General features: G+C 39.9%; 2 protein-coding genes across 2 annotated transcripts in view; one reads left to right on the top strand and one right to left on the bottom strand.

The window, feature by feature from the left end:
* The window catches only part of LOC133452624 (protein unc-13 homolog A-like), a 37,115-nt gene extending 28,228 nt beyond the window's left edge, over window positions 1-8,887 (bottom strand). Inside the window, exons 1-7 of the mRNA XM_061732081.1 lie at window positions 8,704-8,887; window positions 4,717-4,746; window positions 4,408-4,507; window positions 1,452-1,569; window positions 1,176-1,299; window positions 522-592; window positions 240-294 (exon numbers count right to left, since the gene is read on the bottom strand). Coding sequence (XP_061588065.1) covers window positions 240-294; window positions 522-592; window positions 1,176-1,299; window positions 1,452-1,569; window positions 4,408-4,507; window positions 4,717-4,746; window positions 8,704-8,725 — 520 coding nt within the window. The 5' untranslated portion in view covers window positions 8,726-8,887. The remainder of the gene's footprint in view (window positions 1-239; window positions 295-521; window positions 593-1,175; window positions 1,300-1,451; window positions 1,570-4,407; window positions 4,508-4,716; window positions 4,747-8,703) is intronic.
* Window positions 8,888-16,549: 7,662 nt separating this feature from the next.
* Window positions 16,550-27,091, top strand: LOC133452623 (BTB/POZ domain-containing protein 2). The gene is made up of 9 exons (XM_061732080.1): window positions 16,550-17,091; window positions 19,096-19,215; window positions 21,457-21,613; window positions 21,947-22,052; window positions 22,143-22,340; window positions 22,526-22,718; window positions 25,605-25,692; window positions 25,798-25,944; window positions 26,032-27,091. The coding sequence occupies exons 1-9, from the start codon at window positions 16,577-16,579 to the stop codon at window positions 26,191-26,193; spliced, it is 1,686 nt and encodes a 561-aa protein (XP_061588064.1). The 5' UTR covers window positions 16,550-16,576; the 3' UTR covers window positions 26,194-27,091.
* Window positions 27,092-27,220: the final 129 nt, after the last annotated feature.

The following is a 27,220-nucleotide window of genomic DNA, read 5'->3' as shown; positions in this document are numbered from 1 at the left end:
TCTGCAGACCGTTCCCAACCGTCGAAGCACAAAGGCATCCTGGAGGAGCTCAGCTCTGGACATCGGATAACACTATTGATCCTTTGAAATGCAGCAAATCAAGCCTGTTACCTCTCTAACGCACAACAACCCATGTGTTTCAACACATAATGGACAGACAGAGTTAAAGCAATCTGATTACATCTCAACACCTTAATGCACAGTTTTCTATTTTGCACAGTCAGTGACTGGTTACTTACAGCACTGGGTTCCTGGTGCACGGAGAGGCGGTTCCTGTTCCTCTTGGTACGAGTACTAGAAGCAAGACCGAATGAAAAATGCACATTAAGGAAATATGTTACTTTGTAATGAAATGGGGAAATTAAATGTGTATGTTTGCCTGTAGAGGTGGAGGAAATGTAACTGGATTTGGTCAAGTTTGGTGGAACATACGGTATTTTCCCAATTAATCATGTTAGCTTGTTCCACACAAGGACACGAGGACATGCAGAGGTATTACATCAAACAGGTTGACAGCTTACATCTTGGTCCCTCATGGCATTCAGTTGCTCCAGTTTTTTGGCCCAGTAGCGTGCCTCATCCTCAGGGATGTCTGAAAACAATCAGCCAGTCAAACTCAGGTGACAAAAATAGCCAACATGAAGATTCACCTACCAAAACATCAAAATTATTCATGGACAAAATTGTCTGGCAAATGACAATAATGTTTGGTTAATAACACTATGTGTAATATTATTAGAAACAGATCTGACTGTCCTTTTTTAACAATACAAAAATACAGCCGCAGATACTTTGACCCAATAAGAATATAGTAAGACTTTAAACTGGTCTTTTCACTTACAGCCATAAAGCAGTATCCCTATAAATAGGTCACATAAATACGTCCACACATTGAGGAGTCAGGTGTACAATATTGATTAGAGGAAGTGGAAACAGTATGAAAATGACACCTAATCAATGCTAAGAGGAACACAGCTTGAGCACTGAAAAGGAAAGGACACAAACTCCTGAAAGCTTTAGAGTTAAAACTGGGTCAGGATAATGATGGGAAAATGTTCTGAAGAAATAATTAATGTTCTCTGTTTCCCTTTCAACCACAGAAGAGAAGATTATTTCCTATAGTTTTGATTCATATACAGTAATATCAGATTTTTATGTGACTACCATGTTCTCACCTAGCGGCAGCTCAAAGCGTGTATCGAGCAGCACCAGGTGCAGCGTAGGTTCTTTGGTGCCACAGATCTCATTATCGGCCATGATGACCTGAGAGTCCAGTGTGAGCCACTCCCCTGGACCTTCCTGCCAGCACAAAGATTTGTTGCAGTTGATACACATATGCCAGCGTGATGAAAACTGATATTAACACTGCTTGTACTGTGAGCCCAACTACGTCTGAGCACAGCATGTGGATCATGTGTGTGCTAATGTTGATGTTGGTTCGTGGAAAAAACCTCATTAGACTGTCGGATGCTCCGGAGGGGGATCCACACGGTGCCGACCATAGTGTCCCAGATTAAACCTTTGTTCCATACCTCTACTGTCAGACCCAGGTCGAGGCGGTTAATTTCACTATGAAGACAGAGTGAGGCAGAAAGGATGATTTAATTAAAAAATACATCTAACAACGGCTACGGCTACATGTATTTCAGGTGTCCGTTGAGTTATAAAAGATCAAATAATGACGCCAAGTACGGAGTACACATTTTAACTAGACTTCTGCTTACTGTTTCATTTCAGTAGATGTTGAAATAATCTAGTTTCAAGCTTTTTCTTTATTCCTACCCTATTAATCAGCTCACAACCACTCAAATGTATATTGGGATATGTATCTAACTTTAAAGGATTTCAAAGTACCTCCACCTGCAGCAGCTGCAACAGTAACATGCCACATATACAAAGATTAATAATGTAATGATGCTGTACATCATTTATAAGGAAGAATGGTCAACCTTTAACAGAATATTTAACAACCTATTGCTGCCAATAACTGTGACTTTCACTTAAATAAGACTTTCCATGCTTGTAATTATATATTTTACAATTATGAAATTTCAGCTGACAATTAATAGTCACAAAGACATTTTAATCATCAATTAAATTGACTTCCTGATATTTCTAATATTGTAATAGTACTCAGAACTTTTATAAAGAATAAGCATTTAGTGTAAATAAATACAGGAACATTGCTGAAAACGTATGGCTGTTTGCACTTGAGGACTTTTAAACTGTTCCTACACTTGGCAGGTATACCAGGTATACAGAAGCAGACACTGATGCAACAAGATTACATGGTGCGTAATAGTCTGGAAATTCATTCATTCATTCATTATCTTACCCGCTTTATCCCTTGCGGGGTCACGGGGGTCTGCTGGAGCCTATCCCAGCTCATTTTAGGTGAGAGGCAGGGGTTACACCCTGGACAGGTCACCAGTCCATCACAGGGCCACATAGAAACACACAAACCATGCTCACAATCACACTCACGCTCACACCTACGGGCAATTTTAGAATCATCAATTAACCTAGCATGCATGTTTTTGGACTGTGGGAGGAAGCCGGAGTACCCGGAGAGAACCCACGCAAGCACGGGGAGAACATGCAAACTCCACACAGAAAGACCCTGCCGGGCCTGGGAGTCGAACCGGGGACCTTCTTGCTGTGAGGCAACAGTGCTAACCACTAAGCCACCGTGCTGCCACTAGAAAAATATGACATTTATTTATTTAAAGCTCATACAGCTGTTTAATAAGGTCAAAATGTATCAAGTCATTAACATTTGTGGACTGTGTACAACCTACTGAGTAATGACAGGTAAATACAGAGGTGTATGACAATGATGCAGACACAGTACACTTAAATTTAGTTTACTGTCTACAAGCATTTTTGAAGGGGGTTTTATTTTCTAATGGATTGCTTGGATTGTTATTTGAGTTAAAGAATCTGGATACTTCTTTACCGCTGCTGCCTCAGCTATCCTGCCACCTCCTGGATTTATTGTGTGGTATTTTACAGAAGACAAGACATCTGGGAACCACTGGACTAAATGACGTAGCTGTATCTTATAAATTATTTAATAACAGTTGTATACAATTTAATTAGAACCAGCTTCACCTAAACAACTACAACAAGAAAGTGATGCAATAAACATTATTACATGCATGTTTATCTTTTTTTGCATATGTACTCTTTAGACTTTATTACCTGTATGTTTTCATGAAATAATAATACTACTTTTATATAATTCGACTACTACTTTTACTTAAGGATACAGATATGTTAGACACATCTATGGTCCTTCACACACGCACAAGATGCATAATAATTACTTATAGGCCTTGCTGTTACATGTATAAGCTATGTCTCCGAGGAAGAAAACCTGAGAAAATCTAATAAAGCATTTACGACACAGCAGGAAAGAGGGAAAAAGGAGTGAGGGATTAATAGGAGGGGAGAGTGTGATGAAGGCAATGGAGGAGGTGATTGTATTGCATGCCTGGAGGGAGAAAGAGGGAAGTTTAATTAAGAAATAGAGGAAGGAGATTTCCCATCTCAGTGGTGACTTGTTTTAAGAAAAGTGCCTGTTTGATTCATGGCACTGACTGCAGGGGCAGAGTCATTTAAAGGCAGTTTGAGGGAAGACATGAGCTGCTCTCTGCTTCCCGAACATTACATAACACAACTTTACTGATGCAACCCCAGTATAATGCTCAACGCCTCCAAACATCATACAAATGCACAGGACTCCCCAGTAATCCTGCCTGCTGCATCCCACATCCTAAATGTCTTTCACCATTTATCGCCCATATGTTGCTACGCTGATTCACTCTGCAACCCAAATACTCTGTGTTGTATAACCTAAGAAACTGCAGAAATACCATTCAATATTTATAGAAACTCAAGCTTAAACAAACTCATTTTAAAGAGAAGAATTACTGCAAATGATCTACTGGAGAGCAGAGGGAGGAAAAGGTAGTGGGAGGAGTGACTATGAGGGGTGATGGAGTACGTATGAGATGTGGAGAGGAGAATGGGCTGAGCAGATGAAGATCAAGAAGCTGTGTTTAGAGGATGTGACAGGAGAGAGGGAAGAAGAGCTGGGAGGGAGCCAAGGTTTAGAATGAGGATGAGAGGGGCAGAAGTATCGAGGGAGAGCAGATGAAAAAGAGCATGAGATAGTTGTTGGAGGCGGGGAGGAAGAGCTTTGCGAAACAATGCAAGGATAAAAGACACTGGGGATGAAGGAGTGGAAAAAAAGGGAAGAAAAGGAGGAAAGCTGTTAGAAAGCAAGAGATTTAAAAAAAAAATTAAACCAGCAAGTGGAGGGTTTGCAGAATGGATGGAACGAATGCAGAGGATAGAGTGAGGGAGAGAAGGAACAGCTTTGTCAGAAAATGCTGAAGTACTCACAACATGAAGTCTTGCTCCCAGCTGGGCAAGTTGCCCCTGACAGCGATAGTTGTGCTCTTCACATTTTGAACCTTTAAAGTCACATAAGTGTTGAACTTTTCTGTGAGGGAGAGATGCAAGAAGACAATCGTTACAGTAAACATTCTCAGCTTTAGAGAGCATTATTGTAGTCCCGGTCAGGTGTTTGCATCTGTGACTAACTTCCTTCCTAAAGTGCGGCGCAACCTCATTTTGCTAAAAGATTCATGCTGCACAAGACGAGCTCTTTCCTCATGTACCTTTTTCTATTTCCAGTCTCCCAGGTCTTACCTTGGGGTCCATCCAGCTTGGCTTTCTTCACTGTGGAAACACAGAGAGGTTCATGGTGACACACAGGAACGCCATCTGTTTTCACGCTTACGTCCCCTCTGTTTTTTACACAGGCAGGAACACTCAAACATGCACGGGATACGTTGAAGCAAAAGTCTGCCAGCTCTATTCAAATGTACTGTATTCAACAGTAATGGAAATGACAGTAAAAACAGGATGAGCCATGAACTATTCGATTTTTATTACCAATGAACTTAACTACTCAATATGTATTATTTAGCATTCCAGCGTATGAGCTAAATAATGTGTGATTTATTTGCTATGTCGTCCCATTCTATAGGAAGATTATCACCACTATCAGATGCGATCTGTGGATTTCTCAGCATGTATTTAAAGCCCAGGCGCTCTCTCTGCAGCACCTTTTTTTTTACCAGCCTTGATGTAACTCACACATACATTTTTAATGCTTCACTACTGACTAATCTCCACAACACACATACGTGCTCTAGAAGGTTCAAACACTAAACTGCAGATGTGTAGAGAAGATACACACATTTACATAATATAGCACAAACACGTTTGCTATGTTATTTAACCAAACCTCTACTTTACGGTCACTTCCTTAGTAACAGCAGCCATAGCTCACAAATCATCTCACAATTTTCCCCTAAGACTTTTCATGCCAAAACCCAGTCACAATAGTGACTACCATGAAATTGCTCTGTGTCAGCAAGGCACTTTCTGTTTCTCTTTTTCAAGTATTTTATATCTTCCTTCTAACACGCACAAGCTCAAGCTACACATGCACCAGAGACACACAAGCTAAAATGCTGAGGCTCACTTCCATCAGTGCACCTGCAACAAGGATCAAAATATTCATCATTGCATGCTATCTTTATATGTTGGTATCAAAACAGAAAAGTAGAAAAAAAAGTGTAATACTAAAAAAAAAAGGCTATGACCAAGAGACCAAGTAAAAAATTCAGCAGTAGTTTGGACTTTTAAGGCAGATCCCAGCAGCTCGGAGCTCGGTTCCTCCTCCCAGTGTATGTCTACACTAAAACAGAATTATAACAGCCCGTGAGGATGATCAATAAAAAAGGAATTGGTTTTCAGTGGCAGAAAACTGAAGCGTAATGTTTGTACAATGTCATTAATCTCTTTGACAGCGTGAGTTATGATGAGAGATATGACAAGCACCTACAAACAACGCCGATCAAAAGTGCTTGCATCTAAGCGCAAAAAACATCATAGTTACTGTGAATTATGCTACAACTCATAAATCTGTCAGGGGCTCTTGTATCAGTTCAGCTGAAATGTGGGTTGTTTGTTGAGAAACTTGGGCTCGGGAAACAAGGTCAAAGCTGAATCTATTTATAACCAACTGATTAAATGACTTGACAGATCCAAATATGTTTGGCTTTCTTTAATCAGGAGATATGGGCACCCATCCCAAGCATCCAACAGTAAATTTTGTGCAGCAACTTCATTCAGGCAGCTCCTCTGACACAGCATACTTTGACTTATGAGAACTAAGCGGATTGCAAAGAAAACGGAGTCTCAACGGGGACTCGAGCAAACCCTTCAACTTGAACTAGCAGGGAACATAAACTAGAGCGTGTCTCAGCTGACTTCAGCCATCTGATAGTAAAATAAGGAATGGCTTGAGTCAAATAGACAGCACCTTATTATGGAAAAATCTACATACACAGAAATCTGCAGCAGCCCCTGGCTGGCAGGGGATTTACACTCAGTGACTTAGTGAACAAAAAAAAAGACATGCAAAAAAGTAGACTTCAAATTAAATGGAATATCTGTAAGAACGAGAAGCCAAATTTTTCACTTAATCTCTGTCTGTGTCAGAATTCTGCTTTGTCGGCAGATGTGCCGGAGAAATGCTGCTTATTCAAGATGCCCAAAGAACTGTGGAGGACAGGAATAGCTCCAGTCAGGTAAGCATGAATGATGTAACAGAACAGAAAGAGGGCTGCCTGCCAAGTCTCGTAGTCTACAGCTCCAACAGCCGCAGCCAGTGTTTATGAATGAATGACTTTCAGGGTCTTAATGACAGCTGGGACTGACTCAGAGCAGGGATAGTCAGTGGGTGGAGCTGGTGGGACGTGATGAGCTAAAGGACCGCGTATAAAAAAGCCTGACGTGTAAGAGGTGACCTTAAAAGCCCCTTCATTTGATCAAGTTTTAAGTGACTATGAGTCATATTAGAAGAAAAAATTGGCAAAACTTGGTTTCATTTTCTCTACTTGCTCTTCATCATATCTATATAAAAGCCGACAAGACATACAATTTGAAGACATCTCTTTTAAGCTTGGCAGTTGCTGTGACATAAAATGTTATTTTTACAGCAGTTTCCCTACCCCTGGAGGGTGTGGAAGTGGATCCTATTTGTGATAGGTCCCACTCATGTTGGTTCATAACAGCTTACTGGGAAGCTTACAACTGCAGCATCCATATTTCCAATTTGTCTTTCTCTACCAGAACAAATCTAAATGGCTGCCTTAAAGGGGACCTATTATGAAAAACATGTTTTCTCTTGCTTTAACATATATAAAGTGGTCTCCCCTCAGCCTGCCAACTCAGAGAAGGAGGAAAGCAACCAAATTCTGCAGTGTCTGTACAGCCGCCCGGATGAGCCATCCAGTGTGATCTGGCTTCTACGAGCCGATTCTGCTCCCGTCGTTACGTAACGAAAATGCGATTTACATAGGTTGGCCTCCGATGCATGAAACCACGCCCACAACCAACTCCGCCGGCCGGAGCTTATGCTATTTTTTCGTAGCGGTGTATCGCGTCATTCAGGCAGCCAATCAGCACAGTGCCTCATTATCATAGCCCCGCCCACTCAGAATCCTGCATAGATAATGAGGTTAGAGACTGGGATGATAAAGACATTCCTCAGAGGCTGAATTTCTAATTTATTTAGCAAAAACAATCAAAAGCTTGTTTTTAAGACTTTCAAGGCCTGTTTAAAATAGGTATTAGATGCCATAATAGGTCCCCTTTAAAAAAGGTCCATTGGAGTAGCATCGTGAAAAGTGTGAACCATTTCCCATGTCAGAATACTTAAGCTCAATGTGATGTCTTTTTTTTCTTTCAAACTGTCCAAAGCCTGGATCAGTTTATCTATAGATAGAGAAATAAATGCCATCCTCAAAATAAAATGTAAATGTCGATGGGTGATGTAGAAAACACTTGCTTTTTTAAAATATATTTTGAAATAATAGGCTTCTTGCCCGGACTGGAAGGTGGATTCAACTCCAAATGTCCCATTTGGCCGTTTTCAGCATCGCACTAGGTCGTGAGGATATGGCGTTACTTTATGAGCAACCACAGCAGATGCTTATTCATCACTGGGGCCACGGTGTCAGCACCAGGTGCGTGTAGGGATGCTGATGAGAGGAGGTGACGCATCTGTTCACGGTGACGCGGCTCCGGCCAGTGTTCCCTCCGGAGCGGTGCGGTGCGGCAGCGGCAGGGGCTTTTCCGTCTCCTCCTCCTCCTCCTCCTGCCCACGCATGAATGAGCAGAGTGGATGACACACACATACTCACGCCAGCAGCCGCAACCTTATACTAGCCAGGACAGGAGGAGCAGAAACAGCGGTGCTCCCTTTGCGCTGATGATGGACATCTTTAGAAACTATAAAACAGCCCTTTGAGGTTTGCTGCTACAAACAGTCACGACACTCTTGGCTCATCATTTCGCTATACTCTTTTCATGTCACATAAAGACTTCTTCATTTAAGGTCCAACAGTGATTTTTTTTTTTAAGTATCCCATTGGCATCGTCAAGTATAAAACGCGATGTGTCCGTGGAAAGACTATTCAGCACAAATCCTCCGCGGCTCTGACTCTACACTTCCCCCCGCAAGCTGGTCCACTTAAAACACCATGCAAGTGATACTTAAACAACGTAAAAAAAAAAGAAACAGAAAAGGGGTTCGTGGTCTCGTTTGTTTCGGTGTCTTACCTCCAACACAGAGCAGGGACATCTCTAATAACAGGCGGCGGAGCGTCCCCGGCTGTCCTCTCCGCGGCTCTTCTCTAAAACCTCCAAGTGATGGACGCCGTTACCCTGAATGGCAACGAGGATCAATCAGCACCATGTCAGAGGAGCTGGTCTCCTGCTCTGCGAGGCTGTTGCTCATCTGACAGGACAGGACAGACAGGAGTGAATCCCTCGCCCCCCCCCTCCTCCCCTCCTCTGCATTGCCTCAGCTCTCCGCCGCTGCTCCTCCTGCGCGCTCAGCCATCTTGTTTCAGCACCAGCTCGGCGCGGACAGCTCCCCCGCTGACGTCACGGCTGCTGGCCAGCAGGTAGAGAGGGGCTCGCTCCCCGCTCACGGCCACGGTGGAGCCTGAGTTATGGTTCTGCGTTAAATCGACGCAGATTCTACGGCGTCGCCGCGATACCCTACGCCGTAGGCTCTGCGTTGGTGTGACGCGGAACCATAAATCAGCCTTGAGAGGGAGCTGGAACTGGCTGAATGTAATAGATTATAGTATCTTCTCGGCAGGTGCAGTACGTACTCGGTGAACAATGTGTTCAGTGAGGACACTGCACCTTATTTCACAATTCCCCTTGATGCAGTAACAAAGTCATAGTCCTAAACCTCTACTATTATCAATCAATCATCAATCAATCAATCAATCAATCAATCAATCAATCAATCAATCAATCAATCAATCAATCAATCAATCAATCAATCAATCGATCAATCAATCAATCAATCAATCAATCAATCAATCAATCAAATTGTATTTGTATAGCACCTGTCATCCAGGTACATGAAATACAAAGTGCTTAACATTTCGACTGAAAAATAAGCATAATAAAAACCAAAATAAAAACTGGGAGACCAATGCACACTGACATACAATATAGTTAATTAAATTGAAATAATGACAAAAGTTCAAGAATTAAAGGAGCATGAGGCAGGATTTATGAAAAAAATTTGCATACGTTTTAAGTTTTCTAGTAATAATGTCAGATGAAGCGTTCCAAACCAAAAAGAATGAGCCCTCTAGTGCAGCCTTTCTCAACAGGGGTGTCGCGGCACCCTGGGGTGTCCCCTGACTGCTTTAGGGGTGTCATCAAAAAATTACCTATTCTGACATTTCATATATAAATATATGAATGCATACATAAATACATTATTTTTGCCAATGAATGAATGAATGAATAAATAAATAAATAAATAAGATACCGTATTTTGACGACCATTAGGCGCAGACAAACGTCTTTTTTTTTAAATGTGCCGCGCGCCCAATAATGCAATGCGACCATTGTATTATTGTTATCCATGGATGGATGAAAGGATGATGATGAGTGGCTGAGCCAGGTCTATGTAAGGTGACCCGGTGTTTTTTTCCACACATCACCATCGCTGTTGATCTGTGACTCTATGTGCGCCCGTCTCAGAGACAATGTAAAGAAAGAAGTTAAAAATATGAACGCTGTGCTTGCTGTTATTCCGGGAGGTCTGACGAAGGAACACCAACCGCTGGACGTTGGTGTGAACCGGCGTTCAAAGTGAAGCCTGAATTATGGTTCCGTGTTAAATCGACGCGTAGCCTAGGGCATAGGGTACGCCATAGGCTACGCGGCGCCGCACCGTACATGCGCGTCATATGCATTTACAGCAGGGGTCACCAACCCTGGTCCTCGAGGGCCGGTGTCCCTGCAGGTTTTAGATGTTTCCCTGCTTCATTGCACCATGATACAAGTGACTGTATCATTAACAGAACTATCCAGACTTTGATGACAAGCTGGTAACGAGGATTAATTAGAATCAGGTGTGTTAAAGCAGAGAAACATCTAAAACATGCAGGACACCGGCCCTCGAGGACCAGGATTGGTGACCCCTGATTTACAGCGATGCAGTGTGGTTTTTAATTATATTTTACTCTGGGGTGTCGTGAGATTTTATTCACTTTTGAACGGTGTCATGACTGAAAAAAGGTTGAGAAAGGCTGCTCTAGTGTATCTCTCCGTTGCCTTGAACAGGCTGTGTTCTGCAAAATGTGCTGCAATTCCGGGCCGGAATTTCCCGCGCTGTCCTGCGGATGTGACGTCACATGACGCTGCATGCGCGTTCTCGGCGGCGCACGAGTAAACATTGGATACGCGTTTGAGTCATGGAGGCAGCTTCAACTTGAATTGGGACTGAAAACAGATGCTGACATGGCTCATTTCCTACTGACCAAGTAAGATAACATTGTAAGTCATATTTAGAGCTTGATTTGAAAAATCACATGAGATTACACACGTGCTCCCGTGCCGGCTTCGCTGTTGGCTGCAGGAACCCCGACGGTCGTCGTGGCGCTAATGAGTGTAATTTCTTATTCTTGCCTCATGCTCCTTTAAGGCTAAAAAATAATCAGTCCACAAAAATAAAATATAATAATAATAAAAACATTACAAGATATAGATAAATAAATTTAAAAAATCCCTCTAAAAAATGTTAAACAGAATAAAACTATAAAATTTGATGCTACATAAAAGCCTTTCCAAAGAAATGAGTTTTTAGTCTACGTTTAAAAATGTCCACATTTCCAGCTCCTCTCAGATCCTCCTATTACAATTGTTTGTTTGTGTTATATTGTAAGCAATGCTTTTCCTATTTTAGAGGAAACCTAATTTTTGTGTTTGTTACTGGAAAAACACATCCCATGGTAAAGCGGGGTCATAATTGCACCAATCACCACAACAAATCCTTTGTGTGTGTTAAACTACTTGGCAATAAACGTCTTTCTGATTCTGATTCTGATAAAAATACATAGAGTTTGACCTCGATAATCTTCATGAGAATCCGTTTTCTTCTTAAAGTAAAACAATTACATGGATTGATAATTACTCGGCAAAGCAATCACTTCTTCGCTGAAAACAATACATCTTCAAACTAACAATGAAACCTAACTTGCCTCACAATGAGCATAGGTTACTTTGACTCAGTGTGTGGGCGAATATGAGCCTTTCTTGACATCTGGTTTGAAAGCTAAGTATCACACTTAATATTAAGACAGAAGCTGAGCTCTGCTGAAGAATGGAGGCTGTCAACTATAAAACCCATAAGAGCTGAGTCCATCAAAGGATGACAAGAAAGAAAGATAGCCTGCGTATATGTGACAAAGACTCAAAAGCAAATATGTTTTAGTTGTATTACACGAGGAAATGGTGAGATGATAATCTGTTCAAGTATTTGCAATGGTGGAAGGTCTGGGCTGCAGGCAGGGACATTTTGTGATACATGCAGAATATTCTGAATGAATTTCACAGAGAGAAAAAAAAAGAAAAGCAAACCCTACCTGAACTGTTCATTTACAGCCACTCTGTGTAGTAATACTAATTCTGACCACATGGGGGCGTAACAATCTGCTGTTTTGACAAAAGAGCCACTGACAATACCGTATGAGGTGCCGTGAGGGACATAATTCTGAATTAGCGTTCATAAACACATATGAAATCCAACTCTTTTACACACTATACTGAAAACCTCTCACACTCACTTGTGAAATCTCTTATACACACAGGTGAAATGCTCTTATACATACAACTGGAAATGTATTCACTCACATATACAACTGAAATGTGCTCACAGATACTACTGAAACGCTCTTACACAAACTAGTGAAATCTGCTCATATATACAGTTGAAAATGTTTCCCTCATACACACACTGGTGAAATCCTCTCACAAATACTGGTGAAATCCTCTCACAAATACTGGTGAAATCCTTTCACAAATACTGGTGAAATCCTCTCACAAATACTGGTGAAATCCTTTCACAAATACTGGTGAAATCCTTTCACAAATACTGGTGAAATCCTCTCACAAATACTGGTGAAATCCTTTCACAAATACTGGTGAAATCCTTTCACAAATACTGGTGAAATCGTCTCACAAATACTGGTGAAATCCTCTCACAAATACTGGTGAAATCCTCTCACAAACACTGGTGAAATCCTTTCGAAAATACTGGTGAAATCCTCTCACAAACACTGGTGAAATCCTTTCGAAAATACTGGTGAAATCCTCTCACAAACACTGGTGAAATCCTCTCACAAACACTGGCGAAATCCTCTCACAAACACAACTGAAAATCCTCTCACAAACACACATGAAATTCTTTCACAAACACTGGTGAAATCCTTTCACAAACACTGGGGAAATCCTCTCACACACACTGGGGAAATATTCTCACAAACACAACTGAAAAGCCTCTCACAAACACAACTGAAAATCCTCTCACACACACTGGTGAAATCCTCTCACAAACACAACTTAAAATCCTCTCACACACACTGGTGAAATCCTCTCACAAACACAACTGAAAATCCTCTCACAAACACAACTGAAAGTCCTCTCACACACACTGGTGAAATCCTCTCACACACACTGGTGAAATCCTCTCACAAACACAACTGAAAACTCTCACACACACTGGTGAAATCCTCTCACACACACTCTGGGAAGTGGGTTGGTTAGCGCAATTTTTTATTTTACCAGCAGTTATTTTGATAGCTTGATAGAGCAATGTCTTCTCAGCACAAAAACACATAACCCTTGTAAATAAATGGGAATGGCTCAAATGTAACATTAAAAAAAAAGTGTATCCACGAAGGTAAAAAGTAGGCTTTTTCAAAGAGGAAAAAACAGCTAGACATTATTGTTAAAATAAACCACTTTTGTAGTCAGACTCATTTGAATCATGAAGACAATCTTGAATTACATCAGTTGCAGTCAAAATTAGATGTTTTTTATACAGAAAAGGCAAAAGGAGCTTTCATCAGTTCCAAGGCAAGATGGATCGAGGATGGCGAAAGAAATTCTTCATACTTCTTTAACTTGGAAAAAAACAGACAGGCTAAAAAGTTCATAAATAGATTATATGTTAATGACAGTTTATGTGTAGACCAGGACACGATTGATAATCACATATCTACGTTTTATGAAACTTTATATAGCTCTAAGTTTTCTGATCAAGATTCAAACACTTTCTTGGACTTGATAAAATTGACGATAACTTTAAATTGAGAACAGAAGCTGAAATCACTTTAGCAGAGCTAGACACAGCTATCTCACAGATGCCTGTTGGAAAGTCACCGGGCCCAGACGGTCTTACAAAGGAATTTTTAAAACATTTTTGGACTGAAATTAGAGATTTGATTCATGATGCCTTTAAGGAATGTATAAGCAACTCGACTGTGTCTCCAACTAAACGGGGCATAATCACACTTATACCCAAACCTAACAAAGACAAACTATCTTTAGATAATTGGAGGCCTGGAGATATGTTTGAATCTTTACGTAGTTGGGAATTAAAAGTTGCGTTCCGTATTGAACCAATACGGACATATATTATGATCTTATATATTGATGTCATAATATACAGGTGAAGGTCTGAAAATTTGAATATATTGCAAAACTTAATTTGTCGTAAATTCAACTAAAGGTGAAACAAATATATTATTTCCCACTACATTCAAAGGGAGATATTTCAAGCCTTTATTTGTTATAATGTTGATGATTATGACTCACAGTTTATGAAAACCCCAAATAAAATCTCAAAAAATTTGAATATTTTATGAAATCAATAAACAATTCAATCATCAAAATTATAACAAATAAAGGTTTAACATATCTTGCTTTGCATGTAATGAGACTAATGTATTAGTTTTGCCTTTTAAGTTGAATTATTGAAATAGATTAACTTTTACACCATATTCTAATTTTCCGACCTTCAGTTGTAGGCTATATTTATATTTACCTGCATACAGTACATCTGGCTGATGTGGACATACATAGAATAGGAGCATATTTCAGTTGCTAGTATGGTTGGCTGCACTGTTACAAATATTGTGCTTCATCTACTTAAAAGAATTAAGGCAACTTTTTGCATGAGATTGTTATGTAGATCCAGAAAGACTAGTCTTTGTATAAACTACTTAATTTTTTGTATGTAAATAATACATTTTGCAAGTACAGTCAACTTAATTGTGTTTAGATTACTTTATTTATCAAAATTAAGTTGACTTTACTTGCAAAGGAATTTTGTACATACTGAGAAATGTTAATGGAGTCGATGTACTGTTTGAGCTCATTGTAAAAAGCAACAAAAGAGGGTTTTCTATGTGTAAATGTACATTTGTGAATGTGAAATTTTGCCAATAGTATGATGAGGTTAATAATGAATGTTTCATTGGGTTTTGCCTCAATCCTGTCAAAGTCAAAGAGTCCAAACAGCACATCCCTCCAAAACAACTTAAATTCTTCTTCAATATTGTTAACATTAAAATTACATATATCAATCCAAAGGTTTTGGACAATGGGGCAGAGCCAAAATAAATGAGTAATTGTATCAATATTTACAGAACAGAAAGCACATTTCACATCAATGTCTATTTTAAACCTTTTAACAATATGATCATTAGAAGGATAAAATCAATGAATTATTTTAAACGATATTTCTCTAACTTTGTTGGTCAACAGGTATCGGTTGGGTAAGAGCCAGACCTTTTTCCAGTCAATATGATCCATGTACCTTTTCCAGTGTGAGACCACATAACGAACTGTGGTGACATCCTTTTTAAACAATAATCTAATCAATTTATTGGTCTTACCATGGCTACAGGACAAACAGATTTTGCCAATTGGGGTATCAGTCAATGATAACAGGGTTAATTGTTGGGTTTTCACCCTTGGTTGAGATCTAAAAAACATGCAAACACCTGAAGGGATTGCTCCAAATACTTTTGCAAAGTCGCCAGGTGACACAGGAATATTGTATTCTGCTGGAAACTAATTATAGGAGTAGATAAGACCATCCCTGTTAAACAATTGAGCTACATTCACAATGTTGTTATAAAACCAGTACTCAATAAATAGGGATTTAAGTTTAAACAGTATGTCTTAATGTTTCTCAGATATACAGAGGTGTCAAGTAACGAAGTACAAATACTTTGTTACCTTACTTAAGTAGAAATTTTGGTTATCTATACTTCACTGGAGTAATTATTTTTCAGACAACTTTTTACTTTTACTCCTCACACTTTCACACAATTATCTGTACTTTTTACTCCTTACATTTTAAAAACAGCCTCGTTACTCTATTTAATTTCGGCCTTTAAAAAAAAAACTATCCAGTTAAATTGCTCCATCCGGATAGAGTGAATTTGGTTGTGGTTGATGTTCTTGTCCAGTTTTGTTCTTACATCCGTTGCCCTCAGATTCCTGCAACTAAACTTGGATGTACATTCCAATAAAGATTAGGATAAATGATAACATGCCTCTGAAGTTTGACTTTTTGCACCATTACCATACTTATAGGCAACTAGTCATCATATCTCCTGCTCTCTGAAACACATGTTAATGCTCAATAGTACACATATATGGTTCTTTAATATATTTGCATTATACTAAGATGCATACATTTTCAATGGCTTTTGTCCTTAATGGCTTTTTTCCCCCTTACATTACTTTTACTTTTATACTTTAAGTAGTTTTGAAACCAGTACTTTTATACTTTTACTTGAGTAAAAAACTTGAGTTGATACTTCAACTTCTACAGGAGTATTTTTAAACTCTAGTATCTATACTTATACCTGAGTAATGAATGTGAATACTTTTGACACCACTGCTCAGATATAAGTCGCTTTGGATAAAAGCGTCTGCAAATGACAGCAGTAGTAGTAGAACAGTAAACTGCAGCGGTCTATTTTAAGTTCAGCCTGCATTACCACTAAAAACCGCCAGGTGACGCCCCATCCAGACGTGCCTGTCCGGACTACAGGAGATAAACCCCGCGAGGAAGTGTGGTGTTTACGCCTACAGCAGCTCCAAGATGGCGGCCGGAGACAACGGCGGCAGGCTGCCCTGCCTCAGCTTCTCCGGGCCCGGGGCTCTGGGAAACAGCCAGCCCAGCAACAGCGTCTTCTCCATGCCCGTCTCCAACAGCGGCGCGGTGGCTGGAGCCGGCGGGGCGCAGGGAGCCGCGAGGCGGCCCAACCCGCAGCTGGGGCCCGTCGGGGGAGACGGTGTGTCGAGCGGAGCTCCGCAGAACCCGCAGCAGCAGCAGCTGCAGCTGCAGCAGCAGCAGTCCGCCGCAGCTGCAGCTGCAGCCATGTCCAGCCCCGCGTCCAACATGGCAGGAGCGCCGTCCAACGCCGCCCAGGCGGCACCAGCCGCCACCCCGGCCCCCGCGTCCGTGCTGGTGTACCGGGAACCGGTGTACAACTGGCAGGCCACGAAGAGCACCGTGAAGGAGAGGTTCGCCTTCCTCTTCAACAACGAGGTGCTCAGTGATGTGCACTTTCTGGTGGGAAAAGGCATGGGCGTGCAGAGGATACCGGCGCACAGGTAGTAGACACACACTAAAGGATGATTTATGGTTCTGCGTTACACTGGCGTAGGGTATTTATTTATTTATTTATTTATTTAAAGCAGGGGCGAAAATCCCGGGGGGGACAGGGGGGACAAGTCCCCCCCATTAGTAAAGCTGTCCCCCCCTAGAATAATTTGAGACAGAATTAATAATTTTGGAACAATGCAGTAGTATTTAGTAGTGATGCACCAAAATGAAAATTTGTGGCCGAAACCGAAATCGAAAATAATAATAAACAGTAAAATCTCATTACACTTAAAACAAGAGTCATCACTGGAAAAAAACAACAATTTTCACCTGTTTCAAGTAAATTTTCACTTGAAATAAGTAGAAAAATCTGCCAGTGGAACAAGATTTTTTTGCTTGTAATGAGAGCATTACAAGCAAAAAAATCTTGTTCCACTGGCAGATTTTTCTACTTATTTCAAGTGAAAATCTACTTGAAACAGGTGAAAATTGTTGTTTTTTCCAGTGATGAGTCTTGTTTTAAGTGTAAATAGATTTTTTTTAACTAAAAATGAGACATTTTAACTAGAAATAAGACAGATTCTTGTTAAGATTTTGGATTTTTGCAGTGTATTATGTCAGATGTGCTGTATTATTGCCACCTTCCACCTAATACCATTGTTTTGTATTGCTCTAAGAAAGGTCTTCTGCCTGTTTGCGAGATAGAGATGGAAATGTCAAAATGCTGTATTAAAGGAAGGCTAAAACTTTTATTCCTTGTCCCCCACTGGATTTATTCTCTAAAATGTTACTGTTTATTGTCCCCCCCAACTATGAAACAGGATTTTCGCCCCTGATTTAAAGGTTTATAAAAGGGACAATGCACATTAATAACACATTTAAACAAATGTAAAATGTGCCGGTGTCGTGCCAAAAAGTGATTGCCTGCCAGAATCTGATTTCTCCCCTGAAAATGGGTCTTTTTACCTGCCAAAAATTGATTGAAGGCCAAATACAATTAATGAAAGGTTGTTTCTACCTAAATATGATTTTATCTCATTCTTGAGCTTCATAATATAAACACTAGAGCACACAGGATTGCTTTTAACTCTTTTAAAGGACCATTACAACACAAAATAGGCATTTTCACCTGCCAAAAATTGATTGAAGGCCAAATACAGTTAATGAAAAGTTGTTTCTGCCTAAATATGACTTGATCTCATTCTTGAGCTTCATAATCTGAAAATCTGACGTTTTAGCACTATCATTCAACGGGCTGCTGTGCGCGCTCCCGCGGACAGAAATCAGAAGAAATCAGATTCTGGCAGGCAATCACTTTTTGGCACGACACCGGAATTAGCCAAAAAGGCTATTTTGCATCTGCTGTCCCTGCCTGAACTGGTGTAAAAATAGTCAACCTAAAAGGGAAAATTATTAGATACAATCAATAAAACATTTCCGAATAAAAGGCTGTATCAGAATAAAGATTAAAAGGTAAGAAACTAAGCTAAAATACATTCACACACAGGTTAACATAAGCTCAACAACAGACAATTGCTACAAACGAAAACAGAAACATGAAGCAGCAACAGTAACATCAGCATTAATAACACAAGACACAATAACACACTAACAGGTCAAAAACAAACAAGAAAAAAGCACTAAACACAGAATAAAAAGCCATGCACAAAAAGCAACATTATAACTAGACAAACTAATAGGCATGACAGGTGACATCAGACAAACACTCAAAGGCAGGGCAGCAAGCCAGGAAAATTACGCACTAAAATTCAATGTTGACAGCCTTGACCACTAATTAACCACTTTTTTTAAATAAAATTTAAAAGAAGAATAATTATATTGGTTTCTAATCTCAGTTGGTATGAAGTTCCACTCACGAGCAGCCCTGATAGAAAGGTATCTGGAAGGTATCCTACGCCGTAGGCTGCCCGTCGATTTAACGCAGAACCATAAATCAGGTTTCACCGATGACCATGCACGTCGAGCTCACCCCTCCCTCCCGACTTTGGCAGGTTCGTCCTGGCTGTGGGCAGCGCAGTGTTTGATGCCATGTTCAACGGTGGGATGGCGACGACGTCCACGGAGATTGAGCTCCCAGATGTGGAACCAGCTGCGTTTCTGGCCCTGCTGAAGTAAGAGCTGACATGATTTGACATGATTCTTGCATGTGTAGCACCATACCTGTCAAGTTTTGGATTTAAAAATACGGGAAATCCCCCCTCCCACCAGCCCAACCGAGGTCCAGTATCTTACTTTTTTTTTTGTTAACAATTTTTTATTAGTTTTATGCCAACTTTAAAAAAACAGACAGTCGCAGGCACAGCTCTATACATTTTGTTGTAGCAGCATGTCCACTATACTTTTGAAAAGAACAAACGCAAAAAACGGGAAAAAATTTATTACAACAGTTACAACAAAACAAAAACATTTCATATGCTGTACATATTTATTGATTGATTGATTGAAGAATTTATTAGAAGAATTGCATAGGATCAGGTACAGTTTCATGACAGTACAGATTCGCTGATACAAAGTCAACTAAAAGGCATTATTCCAAGAAAGCATTACACTTGTTTACATTGGAGACCTTTTTTAAATTCATATAACATTGAATTACATACAGGTAAGAAGCAGTACTTTGTAGGGAAGATTGTAAAAAAAAGAAAAGGGGGGAATTACTGTTATTTTGCACGAGAGAGACTAAAATAGTGATGAGACAAATAGAATAAGCTAGGTAATACAAAACAAAAGCAGAAAACAAAACAAAAAAACAAGAAGCAATAATCAGAAGGAACAGCGGGATGTGCATTAGAGGCTTTGATTATTCCCAGTTACGAGTACGCTTGTCTGTCTCCTCCTTGACCCACATACACGCTCACACAAACACACATTCACATCCACACGCACACCCTCACATACACATCCCAATACTAGCAATTAATCAACAAAAAGAAAAAGAAAAACCCTCACACTTCAGTGAGTGATCTGCACCAGTATCTTACATTTTAAGACAGATTTACAAGAAATCTAAAATATCTACATGTCAACCACTTACACACTACAATTATGTGCTCAGAATCTGATAGTTTTACCTTTGTTGTCACTGAAATGCTGTGGACATTAGTGTTTGTGATTCCTGTAATAGAGTCTGAATGAAAAGACAAAAGGGGTATTAAAGCCCATTTATTTATTTTAAATATTTTCAGTTTATATACACATTGATTATCCTCAACTGAAACATTTACATTTTCTTTTAATTTGTCATTTTCACTCATGTGGGTCTCTGGCTCCCATTTTGAGAGATATTTCCACAAAGTCTTCACTTCTTTGGCAGAAACATCTTCTCTCTGGTTACATTCATTCATCTCTGATTTGTTGTTGCCTCTAAACTCGCGAGAACTGCTATCCAGACTACAACAGGGGGCAGTTCTCGCAAGGCTAGTGACAATTCAGTTGCATTTTAAAAATTATTATATTATAAAATGGGAAAATGTTAATGCGGGAAAGAGGGATAAAATACGGTAGTTTCCCAGCCAAAAGGGACACTTGACAGGTATGATAGCACTCATTAGGGAATAATTATTTCATTATTTAGCACAAAGAGGAATGTTAAAGGGGACCTATTATGGCATCTAATACCTATTTTAAATAGGCCTTGAATGTCTTAAAAACAAGATTTTGATTGTTTTTGCTAAATACATTAGAAATTCAGCCTCTTCCCCCTGTCTAACCTCATTATCTATGTGGGATTCTGAGTGGGCGGGGAGGCTATGATAATGAGGCACTGTGCTGATTGGCTGCCTGACGCGATACAACGCTACGAAAAAGCTCCAGCTGGCAGTTAGTTGTGGGCGTGGTTTCACGCATCGGTCGTGACGTCACGACAGGAGCAGAATCTGAATGGCTCGTAGAAGCCACATCATACTAGATGGATCATCCGGGCGGCTGAACAGACACTGCAGAATTTGGCTGCTTTCCTCCTTCTCTGAGTTGGCAGGCTGAGGGGAGACCACTTTATATATGTTTAAGCAAGAGGAAACATGTTTTTCATAATAGGCCCCCTTTAAGCAACATGGTTTTGTTTGAGTGTTGTGTTCAAGCATGTAATCATTTAGATTCTGTACATACTTACCTGCTGTACTCTACTGCCCTTATTTTTAACAGCTTGTGCTTTTTATTATTTTACTTTTCTTATCATCTTCTTCTTAATTTTTTCAATCTTATTTGTTATTTACTGTCTAATTATGTCTTGCCGCTTTTTAATGACAATGTAAAGCACTTTGAATTACCTTGTGTTGAATTGTGCTATATAAATAAACTTGCCTTGCCAGTGAGATGATAAGGTTGGAATTGGTTTCTCTTATATGTTGCAGGTTTCTGTACTCTGATGAAGTACAGATTGGGCCTGAAACTGTGATGACAACCCTCTACACAGCCAAGAAATATGCGGTCCCAGCCCTGGAAGCTCACTGTGTGGAATTCCTGAAGAAAAACCTCAGAGCAGACAACGCTTTCATGCTGCTTACACAGGTCAGCTTCCTCACACGACAACAGCTCCTTTTTATTTTATTTCTATTGGTGTCATTTGTCAGACATCCACATTACATTGAGGAACATTTTGTTCATGTCTGTTAAGTGAAAACTGCAGAATCACAGTGATTAAGCATCACAGCAAATGGTGCAAGTGCTGGCCCAGGTGTTGACATTTCTGAAAGATAAAACTTTCAAGGTCGAGGTGTTTGTTACATGCATTATCATGAATCATGTATAGTGCTCACTTGATTCTCATTCACTTGGATGTGCTTGTCAATTTTTACTTTGTTTATGTGATTTAATAAAAAAAAAATGTGTTTTGTGTTTTAGGCTCGATTGTTTGATGAGCCACAGCTTGCCAGCCTTTGTTTAGAGAATATTGATAAGAACACTGGAGATGCTCTCGCTGCTGAGGGATTCACAGATATAGATCTCGGTAATATGTCCCTGTAACTGTTGTGATTGTTGTTACAAGCTGCATTTAGGAAATCAAGTTTCAGTAAAAAATATTCTTTCTCTCCACAAGATACACTGGTGGCAGTGTTGGAGAGGGACACACTCGGCGTGAGAGAGGTGCGTTTGTTTGGAGCCGCCGTGCGTTGGAGTGAGGCCGAAGCTCACAGGCAGCAACTGCAGCCCACACCAGAGAACAAACGTAAAGTCCTGGGAAAAGCTCTCACCCTCATCCGCTTCCCTCTCATGACTATTGAGGAGTTCGCTGCAGGTGAGAGACGTCACCGACAAATTCACACGCACACACGCACACGCACACACGCACACACACACACACACACACACACACACACACACACACACACACACACACACACACACACACACACACACACACACACACACCCTTCGATTCATACATTGATGTGTCTTTGGGTCACGCCCTTGTCCTTTCAGGTCCAGCCCAATCTAATATTTTGACAGACAGAGAAGTGGTGAGTCTCTTCCTCCACTTCACAGTAAACCCCAAGCCCCGCGTCGAGTTCATTGACCGGCCTCGCTGCTGTCTCCGTGGGAAAGAGTGCAGCATCACACGTTTTGGTCAGGTGGAGAGCCGCTGGGGCTACAGCGGGACAAGCGACCGCATACGGTGAGATCAGAGCATAGTATTTACAAAAGGTGTACACCATCTTGTCTTTTTACACAAGATGACTTGCCATTTAGTGAGATAATGGTTAATCAGTTATTTGACCTAAAGGGAGATGCATCAGTCAGCAGCCACAACCTTTCAGTAAGATCAGCACAGGACATTAAGAGAAACTATGTTTAATTTTAGGATGAGAAAGTCGTGAGTTAAGATTTTATATTACTATAAACACACCTGGTTTGAAATCACTTTTTAAATTTAAATATTTACTTAATTTTGATTTCATCCATCTGCCCCTGACGGCAGAGACACAATGAGGTAGACTCTGTGTCTGTCTGCTGCTGGAAGAAGCTGTTAACTTTTTATGCAACACATCCAACTGTTCCTAAGAAGTCGGTAGATTTGTTGACATGTGATGTAAACTGACACCTCACCGTCACTGCTGTGAGAGGAAAGATGACAGCATACATCAACAGATTAAAGCTAATGTGAGGTCTATGATAAAACTGTCAAAATTCTGCTCGTAGTGGCACAAAAATCACGACATATTTGTCAAAGTAATTACAGAGTTTTCTTAAATTGCTAAAACTGGGGTAGAGCTGAGTGGGAGGCTGACAGTCGGACTGGTCAGTTCTGGGGAAGAAAGAGAGCTGTTGAGATATATTTATTGATTTAATCTACATCCAAACCCTTACCTTATGGAGCACCAGAGGGCCATGAAAATGGTAATAAGATATTTTTTAAATCATTTATTAATTAAGAAATAAACTGTATATTACTACGTTGGATTTCAAATTAGTTAATAAGTGTATAAATAAATACTCTAATTTCTAAAGTGTGAATATTTCAATTAGCTTTTTCATATAGATCATATATTTGCATATGATCAGTTTAATTAATAATAAATTCATTATTAAATAGTGTTAAAATACAGAAATGCATAACTGAATTTGAAAGTTAATTTACCATTTAGGCATTTAAGAAGGTGATTCTGTCCTCCATTTCCACTTTCTTTTCCCACCTCCATGGTTAAATGATTTTCAAAATTGCATTTTCTAAATCTATTACCTTCTGTATCTCGCTCCTCCTTTTCCCTTTTCCATGGCACTGTAGGCCAAATGCAGTGAAATGGCCCCAATTTCATTTTCACCAGTTTAATGAATGTTTCACAAACCTGTGTTTTATTTATTCTGTATATTCTAAGTTAGTTTAATCGTCGTTTGAAGAGTCTACATAATGTGGGCTTTTGAACTGAACCTTCGGTAGTCCAAAATGAGGCGGGTGAATCAGAGCCTAACTTCCTAAAATCTTCATAAAATCCCACAAAGACGTCTTATGATGGAGAGTTCACAGAGACGCACTGAAACAACTGATGACCGTTTGCGGGTGATTGAGAGTGATTCGCTGCTGCATTCAGTCTTTCTTATTCAATTTGATGTGGAATCTCACAAATGTTACTCATATGGTGAAATAAAAGCATCACTGCATCAAACTTGGACCGAATAGAGTCCTCTATTTTCTGGCTGGACACGTCCAATCTGGCACGTACCTGAAGCAACCTGCTTAAATGTAACCATGGGAACAGTCCTGTCGACATAGTAGGCCAAAGCTATCACATCATTAATTGTGGTAGTCCAAATGATGCTAGAGGTAGATTCCTCCATTCTCCGTTGTCCAGTCTGATCAGCTATACTATAGTTTTTCATTTCACGTCCAAGTGAACCATCAGTCAACCACAGACTGTAAAAACAACCAATCAGACTAAGTAACGGTCACATTATGACGAAAGCGTAGCTTTGTTGGATTCAACAGCCTGATTTGCATTGTTGAACCTGCTTTTCTTACACAAAGCTCAAAGTGCCACAGAAACGGGAGAAGGAGCTAAACTGAGAAGGTAGTAGATTTAGAAAATGCTGTTTCAAAAGGCATTTGAAAATAGAGCGGTGAAATGAAAGCAGAAATGGAGGACAGAATCACCTTCTTAAATGCCTGAACAGGAGTTGTGCTCCTAAATGAACTTTCAAATTTTTATGTATTTCTATGTTTGAAAATGAATTTTCAAAAAGATTTTAACATTATATTATTTAATAATCATTATTTATTACAGAATAAATATGAAAAACTAATTAAAATATTCAGTAATAAAACACTTTAAAAATTAGATGATTTATTCATTTATACACTTAACCAATTTTAAATCTTAGTTATTTCTTAATTAATAAATGATTATAAAAATATTTTCAAGTCCCTTCTGGCCATTCATTTTATGAAAAGTTCATTAAAATATTCAATAAGAAAACATATAAGAAATTACACAATTTATATATATCCATGAGCTAATTTGCAATCCAGTTTAGTAATAAATATTTTTCTTTCCCAATTAGTAATGATTATGAAAATGTCCTTTGAAATGTGTCTGCTCTCACGTGTAAGTTCAGGTTGAGGCAATCATCCAACAGGGAGTTTAGCTGCTGCTCCAGCATCAAACGGAGCCAGCTGAGGAGGTTTGGGTCTGGAAGTCAGGATAGCTGCCAGACACCTTCCATGGTGGCTTCCAACCGGAGTTTTATATCCGGGGAGAACAAGCTCCGGGTATATTTGCTCAGGGTGGATAGATGGATGCAAAAATTGCTTCAGTTGAATTTGGTTCCAGTTGTAACAACATGGCTAATGCTACTAACTTCAATTGTCAGTAGATTTAACATGGTGACTGTAGATGATCATTTCCATCAGGTGTTGGGGCCATTTTTAATACCACTTTTAGTTTCCTTCTTATGACATGATACATTTAACTTCATTTAACTTCGAAATTACAACATATGATACATACAATTGAAATAAAAGAAAAAATAGGTCACATATTTCCCCTCTCCCCTTGTTTATTCACAGGTTCTCTGTAAACAGAAGGATATTTGTGGTTGGATTTGGACTTTATGGCTCCATACATGGACCTACAGACTACCAAGTTAACATACAGGTATAGTCTGCGGCGCTTGGTTGAGAGTGTGCCTATTTGAAATAATTGAGTCTGGATTTAATTTAGTTTTTTGTTTTTGTCTCTGGGCAATTGTGGCGGTTGTAGATCATTCACACAGACAGTAACACAGTCCTGGGGCAGAACGACACAGGCTTCAGCTGTGATGGGTCAGCCAACACCTTCAGGGTCATGTTCAAAGAGCCAGTGGAGATTCTACCCAATGTCAACTACACTGCCTGTGCTACACTTAAGGTCTGTAGAAAGATGAGATCAATCAGTACGCTGGGAAGAATTGTGTCCTTGAAATGTGTATTCATACCCCTTCCCTGTCTCTCACAGGGGCCGGACTCTCACTATGGGACGAAGGGAATGCGAAAGGTAACACATGAGTCATCATCTACTGGCACAAAGACCTGTTTCACCTTCTGCTACGCAGCAGGCAACAACAACGGCACTTCAGTAGAAGACGGACAGATCCCTGAGGTCATCTTCTACACATAGTCACTTCAGACATTGCAGCACTCTTCCATCAAATGTGACACCGGGCAGCAGCGCGGGGCCACACCTGAGCAGCCATACCTGGGACTGATCTGTCTGACTTCATACCGTTCCTCCCACGTGTTAGTTAGGAGCTGAGGAGCTTCAGTGCATGTGGGCGAGGCCTGTCATTTGAGATTTCATCTCTCCTTTTGTGTTGTAAGAATTCCAGCCTCCGAAAATGACTGAAAGTAGCGCCACAAGGAAGGAAGGAAGGAAGGAAGAAAGGGAGGGAGGAGTCTCTCAGATTATTCAGTCTTGACGTCTGCTTTGGATTGGTGACATCAGGCTTGACACTGAATTCTACTTAAACTGTATGATTTTTCTTCATGTCTCTGTCATCATTAGTGCAAAGGAGAGCCACAACTGCATGAAGATGCAGTTTGTCAGATTTGCCAAAATAAGATCCTCATCAGCATTTAGTGCAGACTAGTTTATTATCTCAGCTCCACATAAGCTCCAACTTACAGACCCCATAGACTTTGTAAGATATTTGCAAATTTGAACCAAACTTCACATTAATCTCAAGAATACGATGGTGAGCAATTTCCCAGTTTATACTCAACAGTACAATATGTGATATTCTTTGTCTCCTTGCTTGGTAGTTGCCTATACCCAAGAGACCTTGCACTTCTTGGCCTTGTATGTGTTTATTTGGTCGCTCTATGAATGCACACTAACTCTTCAGAAATGTTTTCTTTCTTTCTTTTTTTTTGAGCTTTGTTTTAAAAGGTGTGGGTGCAAGAGATTTCCCACTCGGCAGATCTTAAAGAGGTGTATATTAAAGTGGCATTTATTAACATTATATATGTAATTTTGAATTAAGTATCAATTAAAACTATAGAAAAAAGCATTGTGGATCAGTTATTTTTCCTCCAACATCAGTAGAGTTAATATGTTTATAATACTTGCTCTCAAGTGCATGCCCTGTGGGATGATTTGAATCTTTTGGTCACTCACGATATCTGGTTTTCAACGGTGATTTTACGAT

This window comes from Cololabis saira, chromosome 10 (genome assembly GCF_033807715.1).
Source record: "Cololabis saira isolate AMF1-May2022 chromosome 10, fColSai1.1, whole genome shotgun sequence".
Lineage (NCBI taxonomy): Eukaryota > Metazoa > Chordata > Actinopteri > Beloniformes > Belonidae > Cololabis > Cololabis saira.
Note: the sequence above shows the minus strand (reverse complement) of the source record. Positions and strands in the feature narration are given on the sequence as shown.